We start from the raw sequence: 22,072 nt of genomic DNA on the forward strand, positions 1-22,072 counted from the left end.
GTCATTCCTTCTTCTCCCTGTTCTCATCCGGGAACGTACAGAAGCTTGAAAGCACGCACCACCAGAATCATGTACAGCTTCTTCCCCTCCATTATCAGGATTCTAACGGTCCTTCCATAAGCTTCCATAAGTATTGATATGGCAATCCATAACGGTCCATCTAACGATCCTTCCATAAGCTAGGGTACTGTTCGATTCACCTCTATCCCATTGAGGACAACGAACTTTGTCTAAGAAAATGATGTGTTACAATGCTGAGAACTGTATTCTGCACCCTGTATCTTCCCTTTTGCTTTACCTATCGTACTTGAGTTTAAACTAATTGTATCTATATATGGTATATCTGATCTGTTTGGATTGCATGCAAAACAAAGATTTTACCTATGCCTCAATACATGTGACAATAACAAACTAACCCTGACCCTAAGAGCAAGCTATGCAAATTGGTCGCAATAATTAAAAGCAGGAGTAGGTTGCTTGCCCCCTCAAGTATGTTATGTCATTAGATAGGATTGAGGCTGACTACTTACTCCTAACCTACGTTCATTGATTCACCTATCATATCATCATATCATATCATATACATACAGCCGGAAACAGGCCCTTTCGGCCCACCAAGTCCGTGCCGCCCAACGATCCCCGTACATTAACACTATCCTACACCCACTAGGGACAATTTTTACATTTGCCCAGCCAATTAACCTACATACCTGTACGTCTTTGGAGTGTGGGAGGAAACCGAAGATCTCGGAGAAAACCCACGCAGGTCACGGGGAGAACGTACAAACTCCTTACAGTGCAGCACCCGTAGTCAGGATCGAACCTGAGTCTCCGGCGCTGCATTCGCTGTAAAGCAGCAACTCTACCGCTGCGCTACTATCTATAAAATCTATTAATCTCAGTCTTGAATATACTGAGTGACCATGTTTCCATCACCCTCTTGGATGGAGAATTCCAAAAATCCCTTGTGTTTTAAAATTTCTTCTCATTTCTGTCCTGAGTGGCCACTCTTATTTTGAGACTATGACCACTGGTTCTGATTCATGGTGTCCGTCAGTTGTAATATCATCAAACCTGCTCAGCAGTGAATCAGGATAGTGAAGAGCCCAGAACACAAATTTTAATTGACATTTAAAAAATTATATAAAATGCTAAATGAAAAATTGGTTAGAACAGGAGAAAAAAAAATCATTTAACAATGCTTCACAAAAGATTTATTTAAATAGACAATAGGTGCAGGAGTAGGCCATTCAGCCCTTCGAACCAGCACAGCCATTCAATGCGATCATGGCTGATCACTCTCAATCAGTACCCCGTTCCTGCCTTCTCCCCATACCCCCTCACTCCGCTATCCTTAAGAGCTCTATCCAGCTCTCTCTTGAAAGCATCCAACGAACTGGCCTTCTGAGGCAGAGAATTCCACACCTTCACCACTCTCTGACTGAAAAAGTTCTTCCTCATCTCCGTTCTAAATGGCCTACCCCTTATTCTTAAACTGTGGCCCCTTGTTCTGGACTCCCCCAACATTGGGAACATGTTTCCTGCCTCTAATGTGTCCAATCCCCTAATTATCTTATATGTTTCAATAAGATCCCCCCTCATCCTTCTAAATTCCAGTGTATACAAGCCTAATTGCTCCAGCCTTTCAACATACGACAGTCCCGCCATTCTGGGAATTAACCTAGTGAACCTACGCTGCACGCCCTCAATAGCAAGAATATCCTTTCTCAAATTTGGAGACCAAAACTGCACACAGTACTCCAGGTGCGGTCTCACCAGGGCCCGGTACAACTGTAGAAGGACCTCTTTGCTCCTATACTCAACTCCTCTTGTTATGAAGGCCAACATTCCATTGGCTTTCTTCACTGCCTGCTGTACCTGCTTGCTTCCTTTCAGTGACTGATGCACTAGGACACCCAGATCTCGTTGAACATCCCCTCTTCCTAACTTGACACCATTCAGATAATAATCTGCCTTTCTATTCTTACTTCCAAAGTGAATAACCTCACACTTATCTACATTAAACTGCATCTGCCATGTATCCGCCCACTCACACAACCTGTCCAAGTCACCCTGCAGCCTTATTGCATCTTCCTCACAATTCACACTACCCCCCAGCTTAGTATCATCTGCAAATTTGCTAATGGTACTTTTAATCCCTTCATCCAAGTCATTAATGTATATCGTAAATAGCTGGGGCCCCAGCACCGAACCTTGCGGTACCCCACTGGTCACTGCCTGCCATTCCGAAAGGGACCCATTTATCCCCACTCTTTGCTTTCTGTCTGTCAACCAATTTTCTATCCATGTCAGTACCCTACCCCCAATACCATGTGCTCTAATTTTGCCCACTAATCTCCTATGTGGGACCTTGTCAAAGGCTTTCTGAAAGTCGAGGTACACCACATCCACTGACTCTCCCCTGTCAATTTTCCTAGTTACATCCTCAAAAAATTCCAGTAGATTTGTCAAGCATGATTTCCCCTTCGTAAATCCATGCTGACTCGGAACGATCCTGTTACTGCTATCCAAATGCTCAGCAATTTCGTCTTTTATAATTGACTCCAGCATCTTCCCCACCACTGATGTCAGACTAACTGGTCTATAATTACCCGTTTTCTCTCTCCCTCCTTTCTTAAAAAGTGGGATAACATTTGCTATCCTCCAATCCACAGGAACTGATCCTGAATCTATAGAACATTGAAAAATGATCTCCAATGCTTCCACTATTTCTAGAGCCACCTCCTTAAGTACCCTGGGATGCAGACCATCAGGCCCTGGGGATTTATCAGCCTTCAGTCTCATCAGTCTACCCAAAACAATTTCCTGCCTAATGTGGATTTCCTTCAGTTCCTCCATCACCCTAGGTTCTCCGGCCCCTAGAACATTTGGGAGATTGTGTGTATCTTCCTCAGTGAAGACAGATCCAAAGTAACGGTTTAACTCGTCTGCCATTTCTTTGTTCCCCATAATAAATTCCCCTGCTTCTGTCTTCAAGGGACCCACATTTGCCTTGACTATTTTTTTCCTCTTCACGTACCTAAAAAAACTTTTGCTATCCTCCTTTATATTATTGGCTAGTTTACCCTCGTACCTCATCTTTTCTCCCCGTATTGCCTTTTTAGTTAACTTTTGTTGCTCTTTAAAAGAGTCCCAATCCTCTGTCTTCCCACTCTTGTTTGCTATGTTATACTTCCTCTCCTTAATTTTTATGCTGTCCTTGACTTCCTTTGTCAGCCACAGGTGTCTCTTACTCCCCTTAGAGTCTTTCCGCCTCTTTGGGATAAATTGATCCTGCAACCTCTGCATTATTCCCAGGAATACCTGCCATTGCTGTTCTACCGTCTTCCCTGCTAGGGCCTCCTTCCAGTCAATTTTGGCCAGCTCTTGCCTCATGCCTCTGTAATCCCCTTTGCTATACTGTAATACTGACACTTCCGATTTTCCCTTCTGCCTTTCCATTTGCAGAGTAAAACTTATCATGTTGTGAACACTGCCTCCTAATGGCTCTTTTACCTCTAGTCCCCTTATCAGATCAGGATCATTACACAACACTAAATCCAGAATTGCCTTCTCCCTGGTAGGCTCCAGTACAAGCTGTTCTAAGAATCCATCTCAAAGGCACTCTACAAACTCTCTTTCCTGGGGTCCATTTCCAACCTGATTTTCCCAGTCTACCTGCATGTTGAAATCTCCCATAACCACCGTAGCATTACATTTGTGACACGCCAATTTTATCTCCTGATTCAACTTGCACCCTATGTCGAGGCTACTGTTTGGGGGCCTATAGATAACTCACATTAGGGTCTTTTTACCCTTACATTTAAGTTCTCAAGAATCAGTTACATTTTACCTTCTGTATGTGGCACTGTATCCTTTACCTCTAGGGGAGGATCCATGAGTAAACCTACATGTATTCCCATATGGACAATGACCAGTTTTCATCCAATTACGACATTGTGTCTAGGTTAAAACACAGAAATGTTTAATTATACAATTGTTTAGAACAATTCTTAAAAACATATTTGATTCATACAATAAACAGAGATTGTCCTCCTTACGACTTTAAACACAAAATCTTATGCTATATAGAGGTAATGAGATACATCTGTGCAGAGATATTTTGATTTCATTACAATTATTCTAACATTTATCCCCTCTGTGTATGACTAATTCTTGGGTCAGCGCTTTAATGGGTTTGATACAATATAACTTTCACAAAGAGTTGCATACACTTTATGATGCAAACAAGCTCAAATGCAGCAGTGTAGATAGCCAATATACCAAAATATAAAATAACACCCGAATTAAATTGTTGTATTTAATTTATACCATACATTCCTAACATTGGTGTTACATGACAATGTAAGGTGTGACAAAATTTTGAAATGATCAAACAAAATTCTGTGAAAGGCACGATTATAAAGAGTTCATGACGTGAGCACAACACACAATATTCTTAATGCTCACATCCCAGTTTTGATTTTTTCAAATAAGTTTCCCAGTTTAACTGAATTCATAGTGAAATTTAAAGCAATCAAATACTTAATTAACCATTCCAAAGTTCTACCATACAATGAAACAAAATACTACCTAATTAACTATTACCTCCTGAAGTAAATAACGCAAACTCTTTAGAAATTGTCTGCAGCCACCTTGGAAGTTATATTATCAGTGGAATGACTATGTTAATTTCCAACTAGAATTAGCCTGACATGATAATGATTATTATGAAAGAGAAGAAACAATCATCAATAATAATTAGGCCAAATTACCTTTCATCTGGCTCGGCAATGATACCCTTATTAGAAACTAAACACTGTTCATATAGGATTTTGAAAACTAGATCGGCATGTGCCTCATATCTTGCTCCTGGATCATAGTTTATTTTTTGATAGCTGATAAATGCAATACAAAGCACTATTATTAAAATTATACATTTTAGTAGAGGAGAATGCATTACAAAAGTTACATCTACTGCAAACACGTTAGTTTTTGTTTCCATATCATTTTGTGCTACCTAAGAACACATCGTTAAGAAAATTGTTGATCTGTGGGCTCGAGAATTTACAAGAAATGGCTGATAGTTTTAGATTTAAAATGTTCAGAAAGCAGTTTCCTGTACTTTGCAATATTATGTAGTTTTTGACAGTAAGGTAAGCTGGTAAACAGAGGGCAAATATACCCATTGGATATCCTGTTATTGAAGGATTGGGGATTATGCATTTTATTCAACAACTTAAGATATAAAAACCTAGTTTTACAGGAATATATCCACCAACCCTCACAGCTTCTTAATTTAATTAAAGCAACCCGCACCTTTTCTCTGTTTTGAACATAAAATGAATTTGATTCGGAGTGCTGCATCATCCTGGTAAATTAATTTTCATAACTTCTGTCACGTTTGGAAACTAAGGAGGTAAGGTCCGTTTCCAAACTCAGCTCTTCTTTTTCATCTGTGCAGGTAAGAATTACAAGACTTCAAACCATTGATGCATGCCACATTTTGTTAATATTGTTATAAAGGTACAAACTTTCAATCCTAACCATTTTAATAACTAAGAAAAAGAGTACATTTATGGGTCTGAAAACTGATTTAAGAAATCCTTAGTAACTACACCAAAAAAGTACATTATGAAGGTTTAAAGCTCCTAAAAGCAAAACTTTCATATGTCAAAGATTGTAATTTGGATGTCTTTTCAAATATTAGGTAATGCAGACTGTTTGAATGTGTAAAAACAAAATTCTATGGTTAATGAAAATTAAAAAAACAAAAACAGAAATGCTGGGACCACATAGCAGCCAGGCAGGATATGTGGAAAGGATGGTTGCTTATGCATTTACTCCAAAGGGTCTCTCTTGTTTTATTACTTCATAGGTGGTTAAAAACATATTTTGCTCATTTATAACATGGATACAACATTGAAGGCCCATGTTCTGAATTCATATAGAGTACTTTCTGAGATTATTTTTCAGCGATAATGCTGCACTGATTAGACACTATAATTTTATTAAACAAATAATGTTTCTGTTTTGATCGGCAATGAAAGGGAATAAATAATTTGGATATATATAACAAGTGTAATTTTATTGAATTAATTGTTATTTGGATATCATTTACTTTTAAGTAAATAAAGTTGATAAACAGAACATGCATCCCAGCCAAGTGTTTAAATCCTAACCATAGCAGAGCAAGTTGAGAGGTTGGTTGTCATCTAATCACAAAATCCAATGTGCTTAACAAGGGTGGAAGCCAGTTAGAGATACGAACAAGAATGGCTGCAGACGAGGCGAGGTGGTAAAATCACAGATGCTGCTACCTCACCTTATGACAAGTTAAACTTTCCCTCTACTCCACTTCACAATCTGGCTAAAAATATCCTAAACAAGGCATCAGCCCAAACCTTAAATTTGTTTATCCTACTCGATCAATATCAATAATAGGCGATAGTTGATTTCTGAGCAATATAATTGAAACACATGACAAATACCTCTACAGTTAGATTTTGAGACAGTCTTGTTTCATCTCAGATAATTCTGGCAATTATTACTCAATAAATGCACGCCAATGACAGCATAAATTTTACAGGAACATTTGTGATCTCTTGCTCTAAAGTTATGGGTAAATTATCTTTGGGCTAGAAGGTATAGTCAATGTTGTATAGTGACTATGAAACATGCTCACAAAATAAATATTGGAATGAAACTGGTGTCGAGAATGGTGATTTGTAAAGTCATACTGGACATACGAAATTAGCCTCCAGTAATTATAATATATGAAGAGGTAGTTAATACAAGGTTTTTCTTGAATGTATTCAGATGTAGTATTTTGTAGGCTGGCATAAGCAGAGGAACATTATATTGTAATTGTGGAAATAGTAAAATGTTGACCCTAGATTTTGTGGACATTTAATACAACAATAGCATATGAATTTGAAAACTTTCTCCCCTCCGCTAAATCAGAGGTGCTTTAGCACCTATAACCAAACTGATACATTTTGTTTAATTTGTTGGAAGGAGACATTTTTAAGATATAACACCAGAGGGAGAAACTTTATGTTGATCAATAAGGTAGTGGTAGAACAATTAACAAAAAATTGTTAACAATAAGAGAGAAACAGCAAATGCAGATGCTGGTTTACAAAAAAGATACAAAGTGCTGGAGTAACCTGGCAGGTCGGGCAGCGTCTCTGGAGGCTAGGTGACATTTCGGGTTGGGACCCTTCTTCAGAGATGCTGACTGATTCTCTGAGTTACTCTAGCAATTTGTGCCTTTACTTTTAAATAAGAGAATAAACAACAGGTGAAATAAAGTGAAAAATGCAGAGCCTACATTAACACAGTAATGAATCATTAGGATCAGTCTAACATTCAATGCTGCAATTTAATGCTTTGATTTTGGATGTCATGGCTGCACCCCGTCACAAACTGATTTGTGAAAACATAATCTGCCTCGCCAACAGTTTCTTCTGTTTTTGGTATTTTAAGTATGTGTTAAAAGTATGTTTTGGTGTTCATTGGTTTGTTTTATGTGTGTGTGAGGGGGGGGGGTTGGGGGAAACTTTTTTTAATCTCTTACCTCGACGGAGATGCAATGTTTTTCCATATTGTATCTCCGTCCCTACTGCGGCCTAACACCGTGAAATGGCGCGGCTTTTGCTGGAGACCGACGGTCTCTCCAAGCCACGGGAGTCTGCGGGACTTTAACATCACGGAGCTTGTGATCCCTTTGCCGGGGATCAAAGTTCCAACCGCAGGGCCTGTGGGCTTTAACATCGTGAAGCCGTCTCTGGTAAGAAGAGGCTGACTCGGGAGTTCCATGCCGCGGAGAGAGTTTCAACCGCCCCGATGCGGGAGTTTCGATCATCCCGATGGAGGCTTCGATCGTCGGCTGCGGGGGTTTTGATCGCCCCGACTGCAGATGGGTTGACTGCCCCGACCATGGGAGAACAAAGAGGAAGAAGTTTGAACTTTATTGCTTTCCATCATAGTGAGGAATATGGAATCCACTGTGGTGGATGTTTATGTTAACTTTTACTTTATGTGATTGTGTGCCTTGTTGCTTTTCACTTAGTATGGCTGTATGGTAACTTAAATTTCACTGTACCCAAATTGGTACATGTGACAATAAACTGACCTTGAACCTTGAAATCATTTAACACACAAGAAGTTCAATAATACGTTTTTCATTATAATCCAGGGAACCAGAGAAATATTAAATGTCATTTATTATGCTTTTGTGAATTTGGTTATCAAGATGACATATTAATGATTGTAACTGGAATAATTTCCTGGTTTTGGTGTTGGGTTCATCAAGTACTTTCATATCTGATATACATTACAATTAGTGTATGGCCTGTGTAAAAAAAATGGATTGCCATTTCAGATAATCATCCTCTTTTGTAACAATAACATTTTGTGTACTTTCACCAACAACCTTGTTTTCTCTCTCTCAACAAGGCTGCCAACTGAACTGAAGTTATTTGTGTGCATTTTATTTAAAGCTCAAGTCCCATGATAAAAATAGGAGTCACAGTGAATTTCACATATATCTCAAACATTGCAGTCTGGTTCCGAGATCACTATTCAATCCTCAGCTGCTAAACACATTTACACAAAGATGTCATCTAAATAATGAAGATGCTGCAATGTCATTCAAATCCTCAAGTTTCAAGACTTTTTATAGAAGGCCATGGTTTCCAGCTTGTTGAAGGACAAGACTGTAAAAAACAGACTTCAATAAGTCATCAATAAGGACTGTACCTGCAAATATCAAGACAATGCATAAACAAACTAGTTACAGGGATATGGTTGGTATATTAAGAAAAAAGTAAATAAAGAGGGTGAATAAGAAAGGTGTAAATTAATTAATATTCTGAAACACATTTAATAGTTAAAACTTTGATTTCATTACAATTAACTTTGGGATTTGACAATACTTCATAAAATATCTGGACATTTCAGGAGTTCACACTGAGTCTATTTATCGTCTGCGTTAATATTTTTACTTTATAAATGTCTCTGTTGCCCCACATGTTTGGTTTAAGGTTTAGAAAGTATTTATTACTGACTAAATCTCATTCAATCTCTTCCATAAGCATAAACTTGCAATTATTTTTCACACTACTCTACCCTTGCTCTCAATACTTAATTTTAAAAACTTAATCTCCTGAAATCATAAATTTCTTTCATCAACAATCATTTGCATATAAAGTTCAACAGACCTCTGGCCACTAATACACATTTTGTATTGTATAGGGCAAACAAAAACACACAAGCTTTTCAAAATGTGAGTGAGTTAATGTTCTAGAATATTACGGAGCTAAAATGTACAATGTCGCAGTTGTTAGTTATTTTTAATTCATGAAGCATTATACAGCTGGAGAATGGCATGTAGAAAAGTGGAGAAATAAATTTCCAAGTGGGCCAAAATACTCTAAATTTGCATCTGTAAATAGTAATTCAAAATCAAAGGTCTTAGATCAATCAATGCAGTAATTAAATGTAATTGTGCCATTTGTTATATTAAGTTATTTGTTGCTGTATATCTAGACCAGGTGAAGGAGACCATCATCAGAGATTTCTTGTTTGCTAATGACTGCGCCCTCAACGCCAGCACAGAGCAGAAGATGCAGCATGAAATGGACTGCTTCTCACAGGCCTGTGACAACTTGGTCCCTCCATTAGCACCAAAACTTCTGAATTTATGTATCAGCCCGCGCCTGGAAAGCCCTACCAGGAACCACACATCACGGTGAAGGGGCAGAATCTACAGGCAGTCGACAGCTTTACCTATCTGGGTAGTACACTCTCGTGAGAGGTGAACATTGACGCTGAGGTCAACAATGGGATTGCCAAGGCCAGCGCTGCCTTTGGGCGACTCCGTGAGAATTTTTGGGAGCGGAGAGGACTCAGCCTTACCACCAAGCTGAAGGTCTACTGTGCAGTGGTACTCACCACTCTTCTCTATGCCAGTGAGACGGGGACTGTCTACAGCAGACATGCCAAACAGCTCAACCACTTTCACTTGAGCCGCTTACGCAGACTCCTTCACATCAGGTGGCAGGACAAAATTACCGACACGGAGGCCTTGGAACGGGTCGGAATCCCCAGCGTCCACACCCTCCTACGGAAAGCCCGAGCCAGATGGGCAGGCCATGTCGTCAGAATGCCCGAGAGTCGACTGCCAAAACAACTTCTGTATGGAGAACTGTGTCAGGGCAAGCGCTCAGTATGAGGACAGAAGAAAGTTAAGGTTTAAGGACTGCCTCAAAGTGTCCCTCAAAGACTTGGATATCAACCTCAGCACTTGGGAGTCTCTTGCTCTGGACCGTCCAACCTGGCGTAGCAAGCTCACCACAGGAGCCCGTGCAGCAGAGAACAGACGCACTGCAGAGGCCCAGAGGAAATGCACCGGGCGCAAGGCCCGGGCTACCTCCACTTCCACTGCAGCACCCATCCACTTGTGTCCTACGTGTGGGCGTGCCTTCCGGGCCCGGATTGGCTTCACCAATCCACCAACTGAAAGTGAAGTCATGGTCATCTTCGAACCCGAAGGACGAACAACAACAACAACAACAAGACCATCCTTTTAAGAAAATGTTTAGTAGAAATAGTGAAAAGTAAAAGCTGTCCCAGTCATGAAATACTGACCTCAGCACTTGGCCCTGTGCTAGGCCCAAGCCTTTCAAACACACTGGGTCTACGAGACGTGCTCTCAGAAATGGTCTTTGAATTTTCAACTGTAACCTTCCGTCTCACTTTTGACATTCTGATTCATTGGAAGCTAAAAATAAAAAGACAAACCATATGAAAGTGTAAAGGACAAAATTTAGGTTCTTCATTTGCACTTTTAGCTTTAATTGCGATAAACTGAAAACTAAAGCATCAGATGTAGCTCTGAATTAAGTAGATTATACAACAAAGGAGTGTTTCCTCAGGAACATAAATTTTCAAATTGAAACACAAATATTATAAGACTAGGCTTCTTTGGTTTAAACCTGCTTTGGGGTTTGGTTAATTGCACTTGATGGGATTGTCCAGCCATGAATCTCTAAAAAATGTATTCCACAGTCTTCACAGCCAAGATTTTCAAAAGGTCACAGAAAAAATTAATGTGGGAAAGTTCAACCCAACATAGATTGCCCATTTACTGTTGTTATTAGAACCAGCTACCCATTCTGTGCAGCAATCATTCTGTGGGATGAATGCTAAATATACTCAAACTTACTAGATTGCCAAAACATAGAACAGTACAGCGCAGGAACAGGCCCTTCGACCCACATTGTCTATGCCAAACATGATGCTAAAGAAACTAATCTCAGCTGCAAACACATGAACTACATCCCTCCATATCCATGTGTCTACCTAAAAGTCTCTTAAATATCACTATCGTATCTGTTTCCACCACCATTCCTGGCAGCAAGTTCCTGGCACACACCATCCTCTGTAAAATACTTGCGCTGCGTATCTCCTTTAAACTTTGCCCCTCTCACCTTAAAACTATGCCCTCAATGCTGGAAAAAGGATCTGAGTGTCTTACCTTAACTATACTTTTCATAATTTTTTATATCTCTATCAGGTCGCCTTGCAACCCCTGGCATTCTAGAGAAAACAATCCAAGTCAGCTCAACCTCTCCCAATGGCTAATACCCCCTATCCAGGCATCATTCCAGCAAACCTGTACTCTCTCCAAAGCCTCTACATTCTTCTAATAATGCTGCAACCAGAACTCCACATAACACTCCAAATGTGGCCTAACCAAAGTCCTATAAAGCTGCATCATGAATTCCTGACTATTATAATCATTACCAATGACCAATGAATATCATATTCTTTCTCCTGAGATGCTGCCTGACCTGCTGAGTTACTCCAGCATTTTGTGAATAAATACCTTCGATTTGTACCAGCATCTGCAGTTATTGTCTCATATTCTTTCTTTATCGCCCTATCCACTTGTGTTGCCTCTCAGGAATTTTCTGGACTTGAACCTCAAGATCCCTCTGTACATCAATGTTAAGGCTCTTACCATTAATTGCACACTTTCCCCTCACATTCGACCTCCCAAAGTGCAGCACTTCACATGGCTCGGATTAAACTGCGTCTGCCATTTCTCCACCCATTTCTGTAGCTGATTAATATCCTGCTATATAGTTTGACAGCTTTCCTCAGTCAGCTACTCCAGCAATCTTGGCATTGTCTGCAAATTTACTAGCCAACCCATCTACATTTACATCCAAGTCATTATGTACATGAAAAAAACAACAGACCCCCTAAGCACAGATCCCTGCAAAACTTGTAGGAAAAAAACTGCAGATGCTGGTTTAAATCGAAGGAAGACACAAAATGCTGGAGTAACTCAGCGGGTCAGGCAGCATCTCTGGAGAGAAGGAATGGGTGACGTTTCGGGTCGAGTCCCTTCTTCAGACTGATGTCAGGAGAGGGGGCGGAACAAAGAAAGAATGTAGTCGGAGACAGGAAGGCTAGTGAGAGAACTGGGAAGGGGAAGGGGATAGAGAGGGAAAGCAGGGACTATCTGAAGTTAGAGAAGTCAATGTTCATACCGCTAGGGTGTAAACTACCCAAGCGAAATATGAGGTGCTGTTCCTCCAATTTGCGCTGGGCCTCACTCTGACAATGGAGGAGGCCCAGGACAGAAAGGTCAGATTGGGAATGGGAGCGGGAGATCAGGTAGGTTAAGACAGACTGAACGGAGGTGTTCAGTGAAATGATCGCCGAGCCTGTGCTTGGTCTCGCTGATGTAGAGAAGTTGACACCTGGAACAGCGGATGAGGTTGGAGGAGGTGCAGGTGAACCTCTGCCTCACCTGGAAAGACTGTTTGGGTCCTTGGATGGAATCGAGGGGGGAGGTAAAGGGACAGGTGTTGCATCTCCTGCGGTTGCAGGAGAAAGTACCTGGGGAGGGGGTGGTTTGGGTGGGAAGGGACGAGTGGACAGGGAATTTCGGTGGGAACAATCTCTGCGGAAAGCAGAAAGGGGTGGAGATGGGAAGATGTGGCCAGTAGTGGGATCCTGTTGGAGGTGGACTTAATCTCAAACACCATTACTGATTTCATCACCTCCGGCTCTCTGCCCTCTAAAGCCTCCAACCTTATCATTCCCCAGCCCCGCACGGCCCAATTTTATCTTCTCCCCAAAATCCACAAACATAACTGTCCTGGCAGACCCATTGTTTCTGCCTGTTCATGTCCCACCGAATTAATTTCCACCTACCTCGACTCCATCCCATTCCCTCGGTCCAATCCCTCCCTACCTATGTCCAAGACACGTCACATGCTCTCCGCCTCCTCAATAACTTCCGTTTTCCAGGCCCCCATTCCCTCATCTTTACTATGGATGTCCAGTCACTCGACACCTCCATCGCCCACCAGGAGGGTCTTAAAGTCCTTCGTTTCTTCCTCGACCGCAGAACCAGACAATTTCCATCTACCAATACTCTCCTCCACCAAGCAGAGCTGGTCCTTACCCACAACAACTTCTCCTTCGACGCCTCCCACTTCCTCCAAATCCAAGGTGTAGCTATGGGCACATGCATGGGCCCGAGCTCTGCCTGCCTCTTTGTAGGGTACGTCAAACAATTCCTGTTCCAGGCGTACACTATCCTCGAACTCTACCTCCGCTACATCGACGACTGCATTGGTGCTACCTCTTGTACCCATGCAGAACTCACTGACTTCATCAACTTCACCACTAATTCCCATCCCGCTCTTAAATTTACTTGGACCATCACCGACATCTCCCTACCATTTCTGGACTTCTCCATCTCCATCACAGGACACAGACTATTGACCGACATCTACTACAAACCTACTGACTCCCATAGCTATCTTGACTACACTTCTTCCCACCCTTTGCGCTACTCCCAATTCCTCCGTCTACGCCGCATTTGTGCCCAGGTTGAGGTGTTCCATACTAGGGCATCGGAGATGTCCTCATTCTTTAGGAAACGGGGGTTCTCCTCTTCCATTATAGATGAGTCTCTCACTAGGGTCTCCTCAATATCCTGCAGCTCCGCTCTTACTCCCCCTACCCCTATTCGTAACAAGGACAGAGTCTCCCTTGTCCTCACCTTCCACCCCATCAGTCATCACATACAACATATTATCCTCCAACATTTTCTCCACCTCCAACTGGATCCCACTTCTAGCCACATCTTCCCATCTCCACCCCTTTCTGCTTTCCGCAGAGACCGTTCCCTCCGAAACTCCCTGGTCCACTTGTCCCTTCCCACCCAAAGCACCCCTTCCCCAGGTACTTTCCCCTGCAATCGTTTCACTGAACACCTCTTCTCAGTCCGTCTTAACCTACCTGGTCTCCCGGTGGTTCAGCACTTCACCTCCCCCTTCCATTCCCAATCTGACATTTCTGTCCTGGGCCTCCTTCACTGTCAGAGTGAGGCCCAGCGCAAATGGGAGGAACAGCACCTTATATTTCGCTTGGGTAGTTTACACCAGAGCGGAATGAACATTGACTTCTCTAACTTCAGATAGTTCCTGCTTTCCCTCTCTATCCCCTCCCCTTCCCAGTTCTCCCACTAGTCTTCCTGTCTCCGACTACATTCTATCTTTGTCCCGCCCCCTCCCCTGACATCAGTCTGAAGAAGGGACTCGACCCGAAAAGTCACCCATTCCTTCTCTCCAGAGATGCTGCCTGACTCACTGAATTACACCAGCATTTTGTTTCTATCTTCCCTGCAAATCGTCACTGGTCACAGACCTCCAGCCTGAATAATTTCTTCCACCACAACGTTTTGTCTTCTATCAGTAAGCTAGTTCTAAATCCATATGACCAAGTCACTGTGAATCCCGTGCATCTTAATATATTCCGAGCTGTTGTAGGAGGAAGCTTTCTTGAAGTGTAACATCCACAAGGTCTCCTGGAAACTTCTGACCAAAGTGAATAAAGAGCAGGTGGGGCGGTATTAAGCACCTCAAGGCCATGGATCTGGAGCATGTAATATCCCTGCATAAGCTCACAAACAACCAATACTCCACCCTAATAGCCGCTTCTAGTCCCATTGGTGGAAAAGACAGTGGTTCCTGTATTAATCACCTCTTCACCCACAAAGCTGTAGTGGAAGTAAGTCATTCTCAATTCATAAGGACTGTCTAAGAACAATTAACACAAAAATGTGAACCAAATAACTGGCCCAGTGATATGCCTATAATGCCCGTAAAGGATAGTCAATGAAGGTTTTGCCAGTTCTGTTGGTGTTCAGAATAATATATAATTCAACTCTATAATTTTTCTATTACTTCTTCAATTCTCTAACTAAACAAAAACAAAAACCCATTGAGATTTGTCTTGAAAATTTTGATTGATCAGAGCCTTTTGGGGGTGTTTAGAACAGACCCAATCAGTTCCCTTCAGCTGACACTCCTCCACCTTGTGGATCTTGTCCTTCAGCACAGTTTCTTTTAATTCCCCTCACTTTCTTTAGGTCAAAAGTGTTGCCATGAGCACTCACATGGAATGTCTTTTTGTTGGCTACATTGAACACTCTTTGTTCCAAACATCCCCTGGCACCACTCCCAAACTATTTCCCTGTTACATCGACAACGGCATTGATGCAAAACTTGTTGATTTCATCAATTTTACCTCCAACTTCCACCCTGTCTTCAAATTCACTTGGTCCATTTCTGACATTACTCTCTGCTTTCTTGTTTTCTCTGACTCTATTTAAGCCATACTATCCACAGACATCTTTTACATTCCCACTGACTCGCACAGCTATCCTGATGGGGAATGGATGCATAAAGGAACTGGATTTCCATGGCAAAGATGAGGTAGTGGGAACCAGGAAATGTGAAGTTTTGTCACCTCAAGAAGTAGGTTCTGAAAATCAAAATACATTATCCTCCAGTTCCCCTTTAAAAATGCTTGTTGTCTCACCCTCAAAATACTCTAATAAAGTGGTCAAACATGATTTCACTTGCACAAAATCATAATGACTCTGTCTAATCATATTGTTCTAATCTAATCCCACTATCACTTTCCCAATACTAGACTATATTTTCTAAAAAACTATTGCCAGACTAAGCAGTCCCCGTATAATTTGCTGCTTTGCAACTGTGAAAACTATTCTAAAATCTAGGAAATTTTCCAAGATCATTGTGGCACCTCTTCTGGAACTTAGTATAAAAGCCAGTAGGGATGGAGGATGTGCCAGATTTTATAGAAGTTATAGAGTGAAGATCAAACCATTTTCTCCTCACAATGTCTAGAATGCTCCTGTGTGAGGCCTGGTGCGAAATATTTAATTAATGTCTCAGGCACAGTTCCCAATCACAACTCCGGCCTTGACATTGTTTACTTTCATTATTTTCAACCTTTTTACATACATTGGAGCACTTACAACATATGCTTATATTCTTGGCTGATGTACAATGCATTAAATTTAAATTTTTTTGATCATTCTTTTAAACTGCCTCAATTTTCAGGTTTACGTTTTTTTTAAACATTATAGCCTCTTATTTTAATCCAATGCTATCCTTAATCATAGGATGAAACATAATTTCAAATAAAAGCTTTATATCTTTTTCTCCAATGGAATGCAATTACTTAAAAAAAATCTGTGCCACTATTCATCAACTCATACTATTCAATCTAATTTCCCAATCCATCCGAATCAATTTATTAATGTAATTGGTACATACTTTGCCACAATGCTTACAATAGCTTTTTAAATGTGCACTAAACCATAAATCATAAATAGCAATCCCCCTGCCCCATATAAAAAATAAACAAATTTATAGTGCATTCAGAAAGTATTCAGACCCCTTCACTTTTTCCACATTTTGTAATTCCCCAGAATGAAGCAGTGAAAACGGGTGCTTAGAAATGTTTGCAATTAAAAATAAATAACTGAAATATCACATTTTATAAGTATGCAGACCCTTTTCTATGACAATCAAAATTGAGCTTAGATTCATCCTGTTTCCCTTGATTATCTTTGAGATGTTTCTACAACTTCATTGGAATCCACCAGTGGTAAATTAAATTGATTGGACATGATTTGGAAAGGCACATACCTGTCTATATAAGGTCCCACAGTTGACAGTGCATGTCAGAGCAAAAACCAAGCCATGAAGACGAAGGAATTGTCCGTAGACCTCCAAGACAGGATTATGTCAAGACACAGATCTCGGGAAGGGTATAAAACAATTTCTGCAGCATTGCAGGTCCCGAAGAGCACAGTGGCCTCCGTCATTCTTAAATGGAAGAACTTTGGAACCACCAGGACTCTTCATAGAGCTGGCCGCCCAGCCAAACTGAGCAATTGGGGGAGAAGGGCTTTGGTCAGGAAGGTGACCAAGAACCCAATGGTCACTGACAGAGCTCCAGAGTTCCTCTGTGAAGATGGGAGAATCTTCCAGAAAGACAACCTCAGGCCTTTATTGTAGAGTGGCCAGACGGAAGCCACTCCTCAGTAAAAGGCACATGACAGCCCACTTGGAGTTTGCCAAAAGGCAACTAAAGGACTCTCAGACCATGAGAAACAAGATTCTCTGGTCTGATGAAACCAAGATTGAACTCTTTGGCCTGAATGCCAAGCATCACGTCTGGAGGAAACCAGGCACCGCTCATCACCTGGCCAATACCATACCTACGGTGAAGCATGGTGGTGGCAGCATCATGCTGTGGTATTGCTTTTCAGCAACAGGAACTGGGAGACTAGTCAGGATCGAGGGAAAGATGAACGGAGCAAACTACAGAGAGATCCTAGATGAAAACCTGCCCCAGAGCGTTCTGGACCTCAGACTGGGGTGGAGGTTTACCTTCCAACAGGACAACTACCCCAAGCACACAGCCAAGATAACGCAGGAGTGGCTTCTTGACAAGTCTGTGAATGTCCTTGAGTGGCCCAGCCAGAGCCTGGACTTAAACCCGATCGAACATCTCTGGAGGGACCTGAAAATAGCTGTGCATCAACGCTCCCCATCAACCTGGCAGAGCTTGAGAGGATCTGCAGAGACGAATGGGAGAAATTACCCAAATACAGGTGTGTCAAGCTTGTAGCGTCATACCCAAGAAGACTTGAGGCTGTAATCACTGCCAAAGATGCCTCGACAAAGTACTGAGCAAAGGGTCTGTATACTTATGTAAATGTGATATTTCAGTTATTTTTTAATTTCTTTGCAAAAATTTCTAAACACCTGTTTTCGCTTTTTTATTATGGAGTATTGTGTGTAGATTGATGATTAAAAAAACAAATTTAATCCATTTTAAAATAAGGCTGTAACATAACAAAATGTGGAAAAAGTGAAGTGGTCTGAATACTTTCTGAATGCACCGTATATGTAGATTGTATTTCTCTCATTAATATTTGATCTTTCAATGTTTATTTAAAACAATCAAAGCTTGTGACATTTTATTTTATTTTCTGCATATTAACTATATAGAGGCAACTAATTATTTTCATTGTTAAAAAGATAATCATGCATTTTGCTACCTGATTCGCTGAATATTATTTTTAAGATCTGACTGATTAGCTTGCCAACTTGATGATATCATGAATGCTGGAGTCCAGAGATCATTACACTTTTGTGGGCACAGTGCATTTTGAGCAACAAAGAAATGTAAAGCTCTATTAATAATATTTGTCAGTCGTGGCAATAATCATAAACCAATCTTTTTCAGTCGCCAGCTTAACCCGGCGGAACTGAAGTACTGCGCGTTCGACCGGGAGCTCCTCGCCTTGCACTTGGCAGTACAACACTTCTGCTATTTCCTGGAGGGCCGGCACTTTACTGCCTTCACTGACCATAAGCCCCTTACCTTTACATTCGCTAAGGTTTCGGATCCCTGGTCTGCTCGGCCGCAGTGCCAGCTCACGGCAATCTCTGAATTCACGACCGACATCCGCCACATTGCAGGCAAATGCAACCTGGCTGCTGACACCCTGTCCTGACCAGCTAATGAGGCCGTCCTCGACGTGGCCCCAGGCATAGATTATTCCGTCTTAGCTGCGGCGCAGCTGGCGGATGAGATACCAGCCTAGTGAACTGCGGTTCCTGGTTTGGTGCTGGACGACGTGCCGTTGGGTCTCTCTGGTGTTACTGTCCTGTGCGACGTTTCCACGGGGCAGCTGCGGCCCATTGTCCCAGCTGCCTGGCGTTGCCGGATTTTCGACGTCATTCATGGGTTGGCCCACCCGTCTATCCGTGCGACGGTCGCGATGGTGGCTGCACGTTTCATGTGGCTTGGGTTGCGGAAGCAAGTCAGTTGTTGGGCACGGACATGCATTCCGTGCCAAACATCGAAGGTGCAACGGCATGACCGGGCGCCAGTGCAGGAGTTTGTAGTGCCTTGCCGGCGCTTTGACCATGTTCGTGGGGCAGCGATATCCCGGGATGCCTCGCATCTTCTGACAGTGGCGGTCCGTTTTACGCGGTGGCCGGAGACCATTCTGCTCATGGACACTTCTGCCCTGTCATGTGCTCGCGCCCTCATGGACCACTGGATTGCCCGTTTCGGTGTGCCGCTGGACATTTCCTCGGACCGGGATGCCCAGTTCAAGTCTGAGCTGTGGTCTGCAATGGCTCGCCTGTTGGGGACACAGCTTCACCACACAACGGCGTATTATCCCCAGTCTAATGGGTTGGTGGAGCGGTTCCACCGCTATCTCAAGGCCGCTTTGAAGGCACGCCTCACAGGCCCCGAATGGATGGCTGTTGCCGTGGGTTTTGCTGGGTAGTCAGACCGCCCCGGAGGAGGATTTGGCTTTGTCCTCAGCCAAATTAGTCTATGGCGTCCCGCTCACTGTTCCCGGGAAATTTATTCCGGCCGCTAGTGCGTCCCGGGAGCAGCCGTCATCTGTGTTGATCCGTTTGCGGGAGAAGGTCGGCGCCCTGTCTCCTGTCCCGATGTCTCGCCATGGGGTGGCTCCTGCCCATGTGCCTCCGGCTCTCATGGACTGTTCGTGTTTTTCTGCACCACGACGCCCACAGGTCGCCTTTGCAGCGCCCATATGAGGGTCTCTTTACCTCATGGGCTTACTACTTTTGTTTTGAACATGGGTAGTCGGCGGGAGATTGTGTCTGTGGCTCGTTTGAAGCCGGCCCATTTGGACCTTAGTGCGGGTACCCAGCCTCGTCATCGGGGGCTTCCGCCATCCCGGTTACCCCAAAATTCGTCTATACTGCGTGTGTCCCCTGTGCGTGTAGATGTATGCACGAGGTCTGGCTGCCTCGTTCGGCTCCGTGCCTTTGGTTCTGGGGGGGGTCCTGTGGCGGTCCATGGTGGTGAACCATGCGTAGTGCAAACCCTCGGCTCCGGGGGTGGGGTCACGGAACTTGGAATGGGAAGGAGTGACAGTTGGTAGTGAAGTTCCAGGAGGATTTGAACAGTTTTTTTGGTGAGCTGTATGGTGCTTGAGGAATAAAGAAAACGTCGCTTGACACGTGTCCTGCTTCCTTGACTTTGCTTGACACTCATGTCCCACTTCAAGTATTTAATTTTTATTTTCCCAATGCAACTGAGTGCTTACATTCACCACTGAAAGAGGTCAGAGATATGAGCGTGCATACATCCCAATCAGAATGTAATAAATAAACAAATTAAGATTTGTCATTCTCACTGAGAATGCCAAGGACTATATTTCAACTAATGGATGGAAATCACATTACTTAGCATTTATACCACTATTACTGTGGACCTCTTTGACCATTCATCCTACACACAAAATATATCAACTGCCATCAAACTAAGGGGTTAGAAGTAGAACCTACTTCTTGAATTTGGAAGCTCACAGTGAAATTTGACTACTCTTTCTTTCCTGTGAATTGCTGTAATTTAATTATTGCCCATTGAATCAAAAATTCCACAATCATGCATGATTAATCTGAAGTTAACCAGCTTATGGAACTTGTACTCATTACTATGTACCCATTTAAGACTGTTTTGGCTAAATTGGTTTCAACTGACACAATGACAGAAGAATAACATGTTTATTTCAGTGAAGATTGATTAAAAAAAGCTGAGTAACTCAGCATCTCTGGCGAGAAGGAATGGGTGACGTTTTGGGTTGAGACCCTTCTTCAGTGAGTACTTTCAAGGAGCAGTCAAGGGTGCTGTCTGTATATCAGCAACAATCCCCATCCGAACCCTATCCCCAGATTTCCTCACAACTATGGTTTGTATGGGGGCTTTGGATGACATTATTCAAATTTATAATGAGAAAGTGATTCAAATGTTGCCCTTTATCAAATTGGAAAGCAAGCACTCCAACTCAAATTGTAAAAGTTTTAGTTTTAGAGATACATTGCGGATTGGCCCAGCAAGTCCACATTGATCAGCAATCTCCAGTTCACATTAGGTCTATCCTACACACGGGGCAATTTACAGAAGCCAATTAACCTACAAACCCGCATGACTTTGAATTGTGGGAGGAAGCTGGAGCACCCGGAGAAAACCCACGCAGTCAGAGGGAGAACGTACAAACTCCATATAGACAGCACCAGTAGTCAAGATCGAAACCGGGTCTCCGTCACTGCAAGGTAACAATACTGCTGCGCCACTGTGCTGCCCCAGTACAGAGTGCACCACATCCACACTGTCATCATGATTAGGTTCATCAAAACTTTGAATTAAATCCTTATTGGGATACAAGGCTGGAACATGATAGATCCATCTTTAGTCTCCTCAAAAAGGTTTCAAAATATTAATGTCCAAGAGATTCTCAAACCTAAGATTCAATTGGCTATTTCTTCCATCAAAGAAACAAAGCTTCAAAATTAACAGAAAAAAAATAAAAACTAGGGTCAGAATCCATTTGTAATTATCTTCACTCTCCAGACCCCAGGTATTCTCTATCAGCACTAACCTTTAGCAGTGATTCTGAAAGCATAGAATCCCGATTTAAAAGCCACGTTCTATGTGGATGGATGGTTAATGGTTGGTGCAGACTTGGTGGGCCGAAAAGTCTGTTTCCATGCTGTCTGTGTCTCTCCCTATGACCCTTCCAACACCTTCTGTTGATCGTATACATTCAAAATTAAACCCGTAGGTTTATGCTGACAAATTATGCGGATTGTAGAAATGTTTAGCAAAG

General features: G+C 42.3%; 1 protein-coding gene across 7 annotated transcripts in view; it reads right to left on the bottom strand.

Moving 5' to 3' along the window:
* The window catches only part of zc3h13 (zinc finger CCCH-type containing 13), a 92,776-nt gene that overhangs the window by 64,917 nt on the left and 5,787 nt on the right, over positions 1 to 22,072 (bottom strand). For 6 of the 7 annotated variants that reach the window (XM_078409392.1, XM_078409396.1, XM_078409391.1 and 3 more), the window contains exons 2-3: positions 10,654 to 10,786; positions 3,854 to 3,963 (exon numbers count right to left, since the gene is read on the bottom strand). In XM_078409392.1, coding sequence (XP_078265518.1) covers positions 3,854 to 3,963; positions 10,654 to 10,770 — 227 coding nt within the window. In that variant the 5' untranslated portion in view covers positions 10,771 to 10,786. Of the gene's footprint in view, positions 1 to 3,853; positions 3,964 to 5,319; positions 5,457 to 10,653; positions 10,789 to 22,072 lie in introns of those variants that run through there. The other variant, XM_078409393.1, reaches the window with a different exon arrangement.

This window comes from Rhinoraja longicauda, chromosome 12 (assembly GCF_053455715.1).
Source record: "Rhinoraja longicauda isolate Sanriku21f chromosome 12, sRhiLon1.1, whole genome shotgun sequence".
NCBI classification, from domain to species: Eukaryota; Metazoa; Chordata; class Chondrichthyes; order Rajiformes; family Arhynchobatidae; genus Rhinoraja; species Rhinoraja longicauda.